The 14,516-nt window shown below is 45.6% G+C and overlaps 2 protein-coding genes across 2 annotated transcripts in view; one reads left to right on the top strand and one right to left on the bottom strand.

The window, feature by feature from the left end:
* Positions 1-249: 249 nt before the first annotated feature.
* Positions 250-14,516, bottom strand: part of LOC307227461 (gamma-aminobutyric acid receptor subunit alpha-5-like) — a gene marked incomplete at its 3' end in the record, with an annotated part of 42,645 nt that continues 28,378 nt past the window's right edge. Inside the window, exons 6-8 of the mRNA XM_079996786.1 lie at positions 2,855-3,007; positions 1,592-1,803; positions 250-555 (exon numbers count right to left, since the gene is read on the bottom strand). Coding sequence (XP_079852912.1) covers positions 250-555; positions 1,592-1,803; positions 2,855-3,007 — 671 coding nt within the window. The remainder of the gene's footprint in view (positions 556-1,591; positions 1,804-2,854; positions 3,008-14,516) is intronic.
* LOC307227460 (gamma-aminobutyric acid receptor subunit beta-3-like) overlaps positions 5,819-14,516 on the top strand; it is a gene marked incomplete at its 3' end in the record, with an annotated part of 99,998 nt that continues 91,300 nt past the window's right edge. Inside the window, exon 1 of the mRNA XM_079996785.1 lies at positions 5,819-5,868. Coding sequence (XP_079852911.1) covers positions 5,855-5,868 — 14 coding nt within the window. The 5' untranslated portion in view covers positions 5,819-5,854. The remainder of the gene's footprint in view (positions 5,869-14,516) is intronic.

Consider the following 14,516-nt stretch of genomic DNA (forward strand, 5'->3'; position numbering starts at 1 on the left):
TGTTGGTTGTGTCGTCAAACATTCCTTCGTAGGTCAACCCTCGTCCGACCATGTTCTTGGAGTGTCTTAGGCAAAGCGGTGGCCAGATAGACACACACGCACACACACACACACACACACACACAAACACCACATCGACCTCATCTTATGTCCAGTTCCCTTTTTTCCATATGCCAGGCTGAATAACAAAATGAAAATACCCCCCTGCCCCATGGAAAAGAGAGGGGCGGGCAGGCGGGCCAGGCGGCATTACGTGGAGGTGACCACCCCCTTGACCACCGGCTCCCTGTTGAGGTAGGTGGCCCAGTAGACCAGGTTGAAGGTCCCGAAGAGCACCGGGAAGACTATCCGAGACATCTTGTCGATCTTGCTGACGCTGTTGTAGGTCTTCTTGGGGTCCAGGGCCCTGGTGTCCGATGCGGAGGCGCGCAGCTGTACGGACGTGGTGTTGGAGATGGTGGAGATGGACACGTCCTTGGTGAGGTTGGGCGTGTAGTTGACGCCCGCCGAGCACACGTTGTTGGGCTTCTTTGACAGCACCATGGGGTCCCGTTTCTGCGGCGAGAGAGACACATCACAATGGGACAAGGGGACACAGGACGTTTGGTCTCAAGGCCTTTACCCTCGGCACGTCTTCAACCCCTTAAAGGGAGTCGGATTGACGACTCAGCGTTTATTGTGCTTGCGAACTCGCCCGACAACGTTCATCCGCCTCTACAGTTTTGTTCCTGGTTAAAGAAAATTCACTATCCTCCAAACCCTGAATAAGGTTGCTTCCCCTCATTTATAACTGTTCCTCGCTGAACGCGTCGCTACTGCGAGACTTACCACTCAGCGTCTCACTGGCCTTGAATGCAGTCCAATGGGGAAGACGTTTAAGCCTTAAATTAAGGTTAAATCCATAAAGGGACAATTCACATTATAGTCACATTTCCGAGCCAAAACAACTGATTCCCAAGAGAGGGTTTTTGTGTTGTTTTTAACGCCTAAACATTTGGACTGCATTCAAGCACGGTAAGAAGCTGCGGCAGAGTGGTAAGTTTCTCAATGGTAAAGGTTGTGCAACAAACTCGCTATAAACGGTGGGAACCAACATTTTGATAAGGCCTGGGTCGAAAAATAGCGAGCCTCAGTTTCAACCTAGGTTTCAAATTGCTTCAGCCACTTAAGCCTCGATGACATCTCGGACCACTTGTTGAAGTCGTCCGAGATGTCATCGAGTCTTAAGTGGACCGGTCATGGAGCAGGATCTCACTGCAGATGGGGGAGATCATTCACCCGAAAGGTAACTGAGAACACACAGCTAAGCCGCTTTTGACTCTCAATTCACGAAGCTCAGATGTTTCTGTCTGTCCCTCTGAAGGGGGTAAAATAAGTTTGTAAAACGACTTGAAGTTGTTAAAAAGAGGGCAGTACGTGTTTTCCTTTGTCTCAGCAAGTGAAGGATGGAGCGAATGTTACCACATAGTTTAGGTTCCCACTTCTGGGAGTTAGTGACTCACAGTACAATATACAAGTCAATGAATATGCAAGTCAATGAGGGGGTTGGCAACGCATTTCTTTTGGTACTTAATCAAAGTAAAACCTGCACCTTGGGATGCTGGGCCTCCAGGGCCTTCTTTCCGTCCCATGCCCAGCTCCTCTTGGTGAAGTAGTTGACGGTGGCAAACTCGATGAGGGCGGAGAAGACGAAGGCGTAGCACACGGCGATAAACCAGTCCATGGCTGTGGCGTAGGCAACCTTGGGAAGGGAGTTCCTGGCGCTGATGCTGAGCGTGGTCATGGTCAGCACTGTGGTCACCCCTGGACACAAAGAGGAAGCAAGGTTAAAGCTAACATTCTGTATTGAAATGATAGAATGTTATACGATTTGTTCGTAGCAAACAATTCTTTAGAATGGCTTGTGATTCACTCTTGCTGAAGTCACAGAGTCGCAAACGACTCTTTTGCCGGTCACACAGGCTGAACAGCGAACCGAGACTCCAACCTCGAAAGAAAAGACCCAAGAGCCCTGAGTCACGCCCGTAGCCCCTAGCAGAGGCGATTACACCCAAAACCGATTGTCCACTGACTGCGTCACTCATGCACCAGAACGAAAACTGAAAACGGAAAACCGGTCAAATATTTGCGCTGAGTCACTCGCAAAAAGTCGAATGACAAAAGGGTGACACTTTTCATCACTCCTTGGTGCGAGACAGTATCCCCACAGCCAAAGTGTGAAGAACTCTTTTTGGAGGTGGGGGGTCCTCCGCCTGGGCTTAGTTTGGGGACCGCCTGCTATAGACAACAACTGACTGATTAAAGCCCATTGTTCTGGGCCGCTCCCGTAAAGCGATGCGGTCTCACTGTGAAGCTGTTTAGATAAATAAAGATTAAAAAACCCCGATTCTGCGGAATCCCGTCTCCGCTGGAAGGTTAATACAACATTGTCTTCCAGCCCAAGATAAAATAGGCCAATGATTTTTTTTTTTCTTTCCTTGTTTACACGAGTTAGCTCCTTCAGCCTAACACAGCATCAAACGGGGGGATTCCCAGGGCCTCTGGAGGAGCTAAGCTACCCAAAAATCTGACTATATTAGGGCCGGGTGATCAAATACAATGATTGTTGTTGAGTCTGTCGAGAAAACTGCCTTACTTTAATGTACATAACTTCACTGCATCATTTTACTGTAATGCAACCTAAACGACAAAATGTAATTATGTTGTGATATTAGGATAACCGTTATCGAGGCTCGTATCACGATATACTGCATCACCCAGTTTTCCCCATTCTACTTGAGAACACACGTTTCAGTTCATCTCATTTTTAGAAAAGATCTTTAGTAAAGATTGGACATTTCTATTGACTCCTCACCAAACACCGTCCTGGCGGGGACGGATTCTCTGTTGAGCCAGAAGGAGACCTGCGACAGGATTACGGTCATGAAGCAGGGCATGTAGGTCTGGATGACGAAATAACCAATCTTCCTCTTCAGGTAGAAGTGGGCCATCATCACCGTGTACTGCCCTAAAAAACAAAAAAAAAAAGGAAAAAAAAAGCTCATAACATAATCAGAATAAACCGACGGCAGCAAAGCAGATATAAAGTCCGGATTTGCCCCCTCAAACAGTGGGAGGTGGGAGTAAAATATATAAAAATGTATACCTATCATTGATCCAATTTATATAATGTATAACTTTCCCCCCCTCTTTGCTGCTGCATCAGTGAACGGGTGAATATACAGTATATTAAGAAAGCCTGGACTAGGTTTCCAGCCGTCTTAAACCATTGAGACCCATAATTAGTTCTTCCGCCCATCACTGCATCTTATATGAAAAGGTTGGGTGGACAGGCGTTGTTTTTTATTCATTAAGAAAGCCCTAAATAGTACCTTACCATCATATTTCACCTCATTATTAAATTGGAGCTATAGTCATTATTCAACTCACTCAAATAATTGGTCCCGCGTGCCAACACTACATTTAGAAAAAACTGCTTTAGTATCTGTAACATTGAAACTTAACACAATTATACCTTTAGGTCAATTTAGGTCCATGATTGCAAACTGCTACGGCCATGAATGTAAGTGTTTAAACAGGGTTTTTTTGTTTTTTTTTGTGTGTAATTAACCATTTATTCAGATGTACTCTCTTCATCATTGTAAATAAGGGCTTGCCCTCAATGAGTTTGTAGAATAAATAAAGGTGTAATGAATGTATGAATCAATATTATTATGATGATGATTATGATGATGATGATGATTATTATTATTATTATGATGATTATGATGATTATATTATTATTACTGTTAATAATAATTATAATAATCATAATAATAAAAACATTATTATTATTATTATTATTATTATTATTATTATTATTAATAGCAATAATAAAAATAAATAAATAATAATAATAATAATAATAATAATAATAATAATAAAATTGGTTCTGTGGTGAGCGTCAAATTCAATGTCCAAAAAAAAAAATATATATATGACAGGAGAGGAGATTATTATGGAGTTAATTGTCTGAAATTTCACAATATAAAGTTAACAGACGGGGCGGAAAGAGAAGGAGATGGGCGGATGGGCGGATGGAGGGGAGGGCGGTGGAGGACAATATCCTGTTAACCAGCTGAAGATTGCATTTGAGGCTTAAAAAAAAAAAATCCTTCCCTCCACCCCTCCACCCCTCCACCCCCCTCCACCCCCCTTCACTCGGCGGCATTTTCCCCCCGACCGCATGCGCTGCTACAACTATGAAACATCCACTGACGATATTCCAGTCACACACTAACGCACACATGCACATACACTCCTCCTTCTTTATCACTCTCTCTCTCTCTCTCTCTCTGGCTCATTCGCAAAGGCCCGCGCACGCACACACACACACACACACACACACACACACACACACACACACACACACACACACAAAGTAATACATGAGGCTTTCTCTGGGCAAAATCTGATTTTTGACCCTCCCTAATCCCTGGTTACAATCTGTATCCTACCATCAGAGAGAGAGAGACAGAGAGAGAGAGAGACGGGGGGGGGGGGGGGGGTTGTCCTGGGAAGCCGAACAGAGAGCCGCTAAGCCCTGCCCACTCTGTCAATCCCCTCACACACACGCACACACACACACACACACACACACACACACACACACACACATTCCCACACTTACACACACCCACTCGCCCGACAGTCAAAACTCAGGTCGCGATTCTCCGATTCGACTACACACATACACACACACACACACACACACACACACACACACACGCTGTCTGCCGAGACAGACATTCTGCCTCTCGCTCACTGGTGGGATGGAGGGGGGATAACCGGTGTGGATGTTTTTTTACTTTCTCTATCTTTTTCCACCATTTCGTCCTCCCTTTTCCCGGGGTTTTTTCTTATTTTTCTTTCTGTCCTCTTTTCCGCTGTCTGGCTTGGAATTATGGCCACAGGAGTCGAGCCGTTGCCACGGAAACCGGACCTGGACCAGACCTTTTGAGACACGGCGGTTCAAGGCAAACGAAATCTGTCTTTTTTTTCTTCTTTCAAAATAAAAGTCCATAGGTTGGAGAGAGACCCAGCTGAGACACTGTGTACGACAAACCGCCACTTGCTGGTGGTAGCAGGAGCTGTACCGTAGCCACGGAAACCGACCCTGGACCGACCCTGGACCGGACCTTTTGACACGCATCGTCATTCTTTCAAAATAAAAGTCCACAGTTTGGAGAGAGACCCAGCTGGGAGGCAGTGACCCGCCACCTGCGGTCACAGGAGTTGAACCGCCGCCACGGAAACCGGCCCTGGACCGGACCTTTTGAGAAGCGACAACCGAAGGCAACTGAAATCAGTCTTTTTTTTTTTTCTTTTCAAAATAAAAGTCTGTAGGTTAAAGAGAGACCCAGCCGGGAAGCTGTGACCCGCGAACAGCCACCTACGGCGGCCATGCCTCCGTCCGGACTTCCGCTCCAGCCCCTCCACTGCCAACACTCCCGACTCCCGCTCCTCCGTCGCCCGGGCCCCCTGACGCCTCCATGAGTCCCGGGCGCCTCGCCCTCCCCGCCGTCCTCTCACCCGCTGACCACCGCCGCCGCCAACAACGCCACCGCAACCCCCAACCCGTCGACATCTGCCGTCGGACTCCCTGTAAAGGAGAAAGGAGGCCCCTCCGGGGAGAAAGCCAGACGGACAGAGTGCCTTTGCACTCCGCCCTTGATGCATGGATCCCAACCGGAGCGGAGAGCGAGGAATGAGGAGGACCATGTCCCCGGGCTGGATCCTACTGCTGTCCTCCCTGGGAGTTTTATTTCAGAGGGTCTGCGCGGAGCTGCCGTTCATCTCCGAGAACAACGCCGCCATGCTGGTCAACTGGTGAGTAGAGAAGCAGTGTATGTGTCTATAAACTGGACCTTTGTAAGTCGGCCTGACAGGCTGGGTAGGTAGGTAGATCAGAACAGTCAAGAGCTTTTCTAAGGGTAATAGTGACATTTACAGCCCATGGGTTCCTTCCTTTTCAACCACGACTCAAAATAAAGACTTTCCAAAGTGTTCCCACTGTTAAAGGGCCTTCCAGGTTTTGTAGCCGTCCGACATGGAGATACCCCCATAACCTTAAGAAGTCTAGCAATGGAAATAGAAAGACTGACGTAATCTACCCCTCCTCCCATTCTGAACTTTCATATGTCCATCAAGGCATCATCCGTACGGTTACTCTGACATGGTTCTCAACACAGGGTCCGGGGACCCCTAGGGGGGTCTTTCAAGAGGTTCCAGGGGGTCCTCAGCAAAATGATTAATGGTTAAACAGATTAAATGCCGACATTATTTTGAATCGCAAATTCCTCCCTCCTCTACTCTCACTTTAGAGTAATATGGTATGACTGCTATTTCTTCTTATACATCCATAGTAACGAAGTTAAAAAAAGTTCAGGTGTGAAGTGTAGAAACTAATGAGTTATGACTCGCCTGACCTCACATGGTCGCTGTGTACGCTGCATATAAACTAGCCCTGCATTATCAACCAGACTGCGGTTCTATGTAAATTAATCTTGACGTCCTTGATGACTAAACAAGCAATTACTTTCCCGTGCTCAGGAGGCGAGATGGAGACAGGCACCTGCATTCATCGTCGTTATGTAGCGGTGAAGACTGTGTTTGGTACACACAGGAAAAAGCATCAAGGGAATAGGGAAGACATAGATAACATTATGTTATAACGTATACTGTATAGTTAAATCAGTCTACTGAAACAATGCTTGATTTATGACCCCTAGAGGGAGCACCAGTCTATCACAACATAACCCTAAATAAACAGAGAATGTTAAGTCACAATCAAACTATTTACTACAGTGTTCTGCCTCCCTGTGAGATTATTATTATTATGATTATAATTATTATTAGTCAGCAGTCATTGTTACTATTACTAGTTATTATTGTAGAAATGCAGATATGCAAAACATGTTACATACAACTAGGAGGGTAAAGTTGAGTTTAATATCGTTGTACGGATGCAACAACACCAGTATTGCATTTAAAAATTACATCTTTTGTCTTTTAAGTCATTGGGCAAAAAGGACACAGCGACAACTTTTAAAAAGTTAACAATTCCACCTTGATGCCGAAAGTCATCAGCAAACTCCAGAGACTTAGCAAGCTAAGACCAGACCTAACCCTTGGGCCACAACAGAAGCCACGCGTCAGCGTTCCAACGGCGTCGCGAAAGCGCTTCAGATACGCTGCCATGTCAGTCGATATGGAAGGTCACACCGAGCAGAAGCGTCGTGAAAGCGGCGTGCCTGCAAGGCTCCTGAACCCCTCACTTTTTTTTACGCCTCGGCTCTATTTTTTCCGGGCGCAAAGTGTAAACTGGAGCGTAGATTCCCATAGCGATCTGTTCAAAAGATGTATTTAGTGAAAATATAGAATTACCAAGCCTGGCAGGCGTCAAATAAAATCACTGATGTGCAGTCCGAACGTGGACTGCCTTTTCACTACAAGAAATTAAACCACACTTATGTAAATAACATATTATCATTCTAGCAGGAAAACAAATATCAAGCCCAGGAATAGACTGTTACTTCAAAGCTGGGAGGTTGCTCTGGATTCCTCGTTATATTTCAGTTGTGTTTGCGTTATTTTAGTCAGGCAGCTGGCCGGGCAGCTCAAGTTGTATTTGCGTTATTCAAGTTGGGCACCTGGCCTGGCAGCTCAGGTAGCCTCGGGGGGGGGGGGGGGGGGGTCCTCGTGCCCGTAAATCTCCGTGTGAATCTCCACAAATGTGAAATACAAACAACAATTTCACAAACGAATCCAACTACGTTCGTGAACAAACAGACCCCAAATGCGAATGTGATGAAAAGCAAAAGGTTAAAAATGAAAGCAAAGGTCCACTGCAACCCATTAAATGTTGACACGTTCCACAATTTGTAGTTTCGGTGATAGAAAGTCAGGGGAGCGCTGCGTTCCGTAGCGCGTCGCAAACTGAGAAATCGACAAAATGACGTGGCGGACGTGGTGGTTTTGGCCCAGGGGTGACGGGTGTCTGCAGAGCTGTCAGCTGTTCGCCGCCGATAGAGAGAGGCTGGATTTGGCCAAGCTGTGCATCACAGAAAAGTAGACAGAAATGCTGTTCAATGGCCCAAAGATCAATATGAGTCCCATACAGTCCTTTGTTTGTCGTACGCAAGAGACAAATATTTACAAAAGCGCAGCGGGCCGTAGCGTACGGTTTACCCTGCTACCTCGACGTGGACACTCGTCATGATAATGTCACTGGAATCCCCGAAGTTCATTGGGAGCGTGAGTCGGCAGGTTTGGACCACGGAGTCGAGTCTCATTGTTTAAAAGATTTACAACTTGTGATGTACCAACAGTGATAAAAAAAATAATAATAATAATAAAATAACTAAAAATAAATAAATAAATAAATAAATAAATAATAAAAAAATCATCCTTATTATAAAAGATTAATATCAATTAAAAAAAAAAGGAGTAAGTAACTTAATTAATAATATTAACATTATGACAATTATCGTCAAATAATTTGCAGACAAATGCTGCGGTGAAATTTGTTTTTTTTTTACTTGTGCTATTTTCCGCCGTCGGAAGCTCACTCTGCACACACCCTCTGCAGTACTTAACAAACCGCATTCGCAAATCCAGCCTGGCAGCCAGATAAGCTGATTGGTTTGCCAAAATACTTTGTGGGCACTACTAAACGGAATAGATATTGCATCTGTGAACAGACCACTCTTTTGCGAGCTTTCATTAGCATCTAAGATATTTGCCAACGCTCCTTCCATAATCCCCCCGCTTCCTCCGTCATCGTTTTATTTGGTGGTGTTTGGAATGCAAAATATCCAACATTAATAGTTATACTTTTTTTTTTTAAACATTTATACTTTTTCAGACATGTATATGAAAATACACACGTGCTCGACATGTCTAGACGCTAACGGCCGGTCAGTGAAGCAGCCAAAACAGGCGGCGGTCCACGACTCTTGAACTCCTCCGGCCCCCGTCTCAAAACCTGCCCGTTGCCGGGTCGTAAAATCACGCCCCGAGGTTTTCGGCAAAAGACGTACAAATAACCCGAAAAAGAATAAAAAAGAAAAGAAAAGAAAAGAGAAGGGGTGGGGTGGGGTGGGGTGGGGTGGGGTGGGGTGGGGGGGTCCACACTTTCAATAATGATCTGCGGGGGGAAGTGTATTACAGTTGCGTTTTACATAAGAGCATTAAGCAGATGCCTTTCAGTCCCCATAACACCCCCACCCTGTCGCCTGTCCCTCCCTCTCTCCCTCTCCCCCCCCGACTTGTCACAGCCCGCCTGTCCAATCCCCCCCCCCCACCGCGCACATGCACGTGCACACAGACATGCACACCACGATGGAAGGGGGCAACCAACCAACCAACCAGCCAACCAACCAGCCTGGCTGCCTGGCTGCTGGATCTGTGATGTCATGTTCTTAAGCAAAAGCCGCTGGGTGGTTGGCTGATGGATTAACCCCGGGTCTCGGGCCTCCGAATGTGTGTGTGTCTGTGTGTGTGTCTGTGTGTGTGTGTGTGGGTGTGTGTGTGTGTGTGTGTGTGTGTGTGTGTGTGTGTGTGTGTGTGTGTGTGTGGGTGTAGCGGGGGGGGGGGGGGCGTCATGTGCACGGTTCTGCGCGTGCACTTACGGGCTCATGCAGGGGATAAGTGTTGTTTCATAGCCGCTTGTGTGAGGGAGCGGCTACTCTTCCCCTGTTTCCCCGCCGCCCACTCTCCTCCACTCTGCATCCACTGATCTCCTGATGACATCCTCTCTCTCTCTCTCTCTCTCTCTCTCTCTCTCTCTCCCCTCTGGTATATTCTCTTCCTTGCACGCCCCTGCACCTTGTGACACGGGATCGAGCTCCGTTCAAGCCATAGTTCTAATACTTCCGGTCTGGCGGTAGAGCGAAAGGAGATTGTGGAGCAGGGAGCTTTGTGACATCAACATCCAATTTACATCCATGCAAATTGTGGCTCTGGGCACACATTCGCATCGTGCGAGGTGTGTGGTTTATACTCCATCAGTCTGTAGTAGTTGCAAACTGCGTGTGTGTGTGTGTGTGTGTGTGTGTGTGTGTGTGTGTGTGTGTGTGAGAGAGCATGTATCGTCCTACCTGCTTGACGTTGGAAGGGCTTTTCGTTTGATATTTTATCTCTCTTGCCCTTTTGGTAAATAAACACATTCTGTTCAGACTCGTGCGGTTTGTAGGAGTCGAAAACAGTCAAGAACATATTCCGTGTCTGTGTCCTCGCACATGGAGTTCGCTCGCAGCTCCAGAGCACTAGGTCTGAACGGTCCCCATATTATTTTAGTCCCAAAAGTTCAAAAAAGTTGATGAAATGTCTCTGAGGGGCATGCAGTGTTTCATCCGGTGGAATGGTGCTGCGTTCAGTGGAAACTCGAAAATTGTAACTTGTTTTAGTCGTAATGCTGATGTAAAGGCGAGCGACAGCACAAACTGATCCTGCGTCCATAGAAACTTGAAAGTTTGTAATTGGCGTCGATGATGGCGTCATGATGTGTTTTCAAGGAACTTGGATTTAACACGTATATAACACAACTAACCTGGACCCTATGTACTTCTGCCCGCATCTATATTCACCATTGTTTTTATTATTATTACGCAGGCAGGCTTAAAGCTGTCACATACACCTACGAGGGGAAAGTTCAGTTTAAAGTGATTGTATGGATGCAGGGATGCCAGTATTGCACTTCAAACTTCCATCTTTAGATTAATTCAGATCAGTCGTCAAATGACTTCCTTTACATTTCTGAGTTTCCCTACTTCCATAGAACCATGTTTTCTCATTTTGACCTCTAAAGCGAGCACTAGTCTATCAAAACCCAATCTAGACAAATCCACAATGTCAAGTCGGGATCAAGTCACAGACTTTGCCTCCCGGAGAGTTCTCCGTCTTGTAAACTCACGTGTCCAATATTGATCATAGTTGAAGCGCTTTCTGTCCAGTATCATTTTTTACAAAGAACAGAACTTCTTTGTTCCTGACACTCCAGGGCTCGTGTTTTTTGTTGTTTTTTTTGTGATGTGTTTCGCAACAGAGTCAGCCATCTTACAGGAGACTGCAATTACAGAAGTCAAGAAGTCAAATGATCTTTTCATCTTTAGTTATCTCAACCTCAACACAAATATCAGTTATTGTACCATTCGAAAGAAGAATGTATAATTATCTGTACCCGCATGGAATCTCCATCAAAATTAGGTACTTAAGTCTGGAAAGTCTGTGTTTTTCTTCTGAAGAAATCGTTCAGACTTGTTGACGGCGTTGACTTTAACGCGTAAGCAAATTATTTCCTCGCAGAGTTAATTTGAGGTAACTAGAGAGAAAATAGAACACAAGCTGTGTCCAGGGGAAATTTGGGTCTCCACTGATAACAATGGGGATTTACAACAACCAACCCAATGCCCCCTCCCTCTCAAGTCCCAGAAGCTCCTCCAGGAGGCGGAGGACTCTTCCTGTTTATATTTTTAATGGGCTAAATCTGTATCGCCTGGAACGGGGGCACCTTAACTTTTAAGGCGCGGCGTCAACTATTGTCAGATCAATCGCCACAACTTTGGGTTCATATCATGAAGTGAATCCAGGGGGGGCAGGAGGTAAGAGGGGGTCATCTAGCGGTGGTAAGATTGCCAGTTCGATCCCCGGCTCCTCCTTGTAGCGTGCTGAAGCGTCCTTGAACAAGAAACTTAACCGCCAACTGCTCCCGATGAGCCTTGCATGGCTGCCTGCATCAGTGTATGAATAAGTTTGCTTGGACAATAGTGTCCGCTCAGTGATGTCATGTAATGTAATCTAACCGTTGGAAGCGTTTGGAGCGGTGGCCTTTGGAACAACATGTACACTCTGTGGAGGGAGTGCACTCGGTTGATCGCAATTCATGTGGTGTCTAAGTATGAAAACCGTGAAATGTAAAGTCGCCTTTCATGCCGAATCCACCAACTTGACTGGACGTCCATTCATTTATGGGGAGTTTGAAACCATGTGCGAAAAGACCCGGGGTTCATATGCATTCAGATATACACGTTTGACACATTTTGGTCCAATGTTATGATCGGAAGCCATAAATGCTAAGCTAACTGGCAATCCAGCCATATTTGACAATAATGTGTTGAGCATTGACTAGGACGAGCGGTGTGGTCCAACGACAGCTGGTGGTGTTGGGGTTGAGGACAGGGCCACACCCTCCCTTCGCAGACCATCTGATACGCAGAGATTACACCACCACTCACCCACTTCCACCACCATCCCGTGAACTTCATCTACTTGCTGTGGAAGAGCAAAGGCAGACTAAGACAGTTTTTCCGCTTCCATTCTATTCTATGGTATTGTATTCTAGTCTATGGTATTATTTTCTAGGATATTCAAATCAGCTATATTCTAACCCACAATATTCTATTGTATTCTATGACATTCTATTGTAGTCTATGATATTCTATTCTGGGGTATTCTGTTCTATTAAATTCTATTCTATGGCGTTCTATTTTCCTATGCTATAAAATTATATTCTTGTCTATGATAATCTGTGACATTCTGTTCCTCGGTTTTCACTTCAGCGATTTTGTTTCGTGAATATGGAGTATAACTGCAATAAAATAAATTTTGCATGGGACCTTGCCGTATTCCAACCTTTGGTTCGTTTGCTTTGTTTCGATTCAGGGAATAATATGTTATGATGTTGCAATGCTTACTTGCAAAACTTGTAAACGAACGGCACGCGCTTGCAAGCCGTTTTGTGATTGGTCTTAATTTTCCCGGGAAGTGTCGTAGGATTTTTTCCGGAAACCACTGAGTTTTCTTGGCCCAGATAAAACCCCCCGGGGTGGGTTCATCGAAAATAGAGCATCAGCAGCGTGTGTGTACAATTGCTTTCGTTGCTCTTCTCAGGTTGATACGCCGGTGTTCAGTATATGAGCAACACATTCGACTTGAGCGAGCGCCGAGGCTGCGCCCTGTGTGTCCGCGCCTCCGCCGCGCTCCTCCATCCTCGCGCTCCGCGGGCCACGTCGCACGGTAATGCGCGACGTTTTGACCAATCCTTTGAACCAAACGACTCTTTTCACTGACTCGGGAGTGACAAGTCCTCGTCTCCACTAACTCATCCACTGACTCGCTCCCCGTGTCACTCACACTCACAGTTCTTCTATTAACTGTCTTTGTGGAAATGTATCAAGTTAATTACTGTGTTTACCATAGTTTTAATTAAAGGGGGGGTCTGACTAAGACTGACCTGATTAAGACTTGGACCCCCTCCAAAAGAGGTAAAAAACAACAGGTCGGGGGCATCAAAACATATATCTTTCCCTCTTGCCTGTATTTGTAAAGACTACAATATATTTCATGTCCATGCCTGGAAGAATCATGTAATACCATTTCAGTCACCCCTAAAGTGGACCATACCATTAAGCTGAGCATGGTGCTCCATGGAGCAGATCCGCCGCTGAAGGCGCGATCAGAGCGATCTTGTTTTCCAAACAAAGCGAAAAATGTGTTTTTATAGCAGATTTATTGGGGCCACTAACATTCTCACATTCATTCTCAGAAAAAGTTGAACCCCACCCGATTGTCATTGTGTATTTCATACTCTGGTATTTAACTATAGCCCTGAGAGAAAAAAAACAAAACGCTTTGGCGCTTGTTTTAAGGTCCGGCTCGGGCTGCACAAGGTCACTCACTCACCCACTCACCCACTCACCCACCATTTCCGTGCCATGGAAATCACTCAGACTCTCTTTAGTGAGTTACTCATACAAACCTGAGTCAGTAAAAATAATCAAACCGCCCATCTCTAGTGTGACATCAAGCAGCGCCATCCCTCGCTCTACGTGTGTGTGTGTGTGTGTGTGTGTGTTGTGAACTTCTGTTATTTCACTTATTTCAGATTACAGACTGGAGACACTTTATACCCTCTGTTGTATCTGACCTGGCTTTTACGCACGGAGAAGTCCAGTCGACTGCGGGTCCGAGCGGTCGGCACCATGGTGGTGTGCGCCGTTAACAGGGAACAATGTTCCCTTTGTATAGATTATTTATTTAGTATAACGTCGTTTTGAACTACTTTCAAAGCCCAAAGTCGCATATTATAAGCAGACTTGGCAACTCTGGTTCGTACCTGCTGTTATGAACTTTTGGAAGAAACCAATACCATAGGGAAAGGGGGTGTGTGACTTTATGACATAATAAGAAGAATACGATTGACTCAAAATGGTCATAATTACATGTTATAAAAAAATAAAATAAAAATGAAATAAAATAAAAATATAAAAAAAATCTGAAATCTGATGAGACACGTGCCCCCCCCCCCACATAACTTAAGTTTTAAATGTATTCAAGACTGATAATTCCTAAAACGGGCAGGTGCAGCAGTAGCATAAATGCGTAATGGAGAATCATCTCCGCTCCACTGAAGCCCCGTGCGTCACCTCCTTAAAGCAGAGCTTCCAAACCAGCGGACTGCAGACAGCTGCTTTGCT

Source organism: Zeus faber (genome assembly GCF_960531495.2).
Source record: "Zeus faber genome assembly, chromosome: 2".
Classification (NCBI taxonomy): Eukaryota; Metazoa; Chordata; class Actinopteri; order Zeiformes; family Zeidae; genus Zeus; species Zeus faber.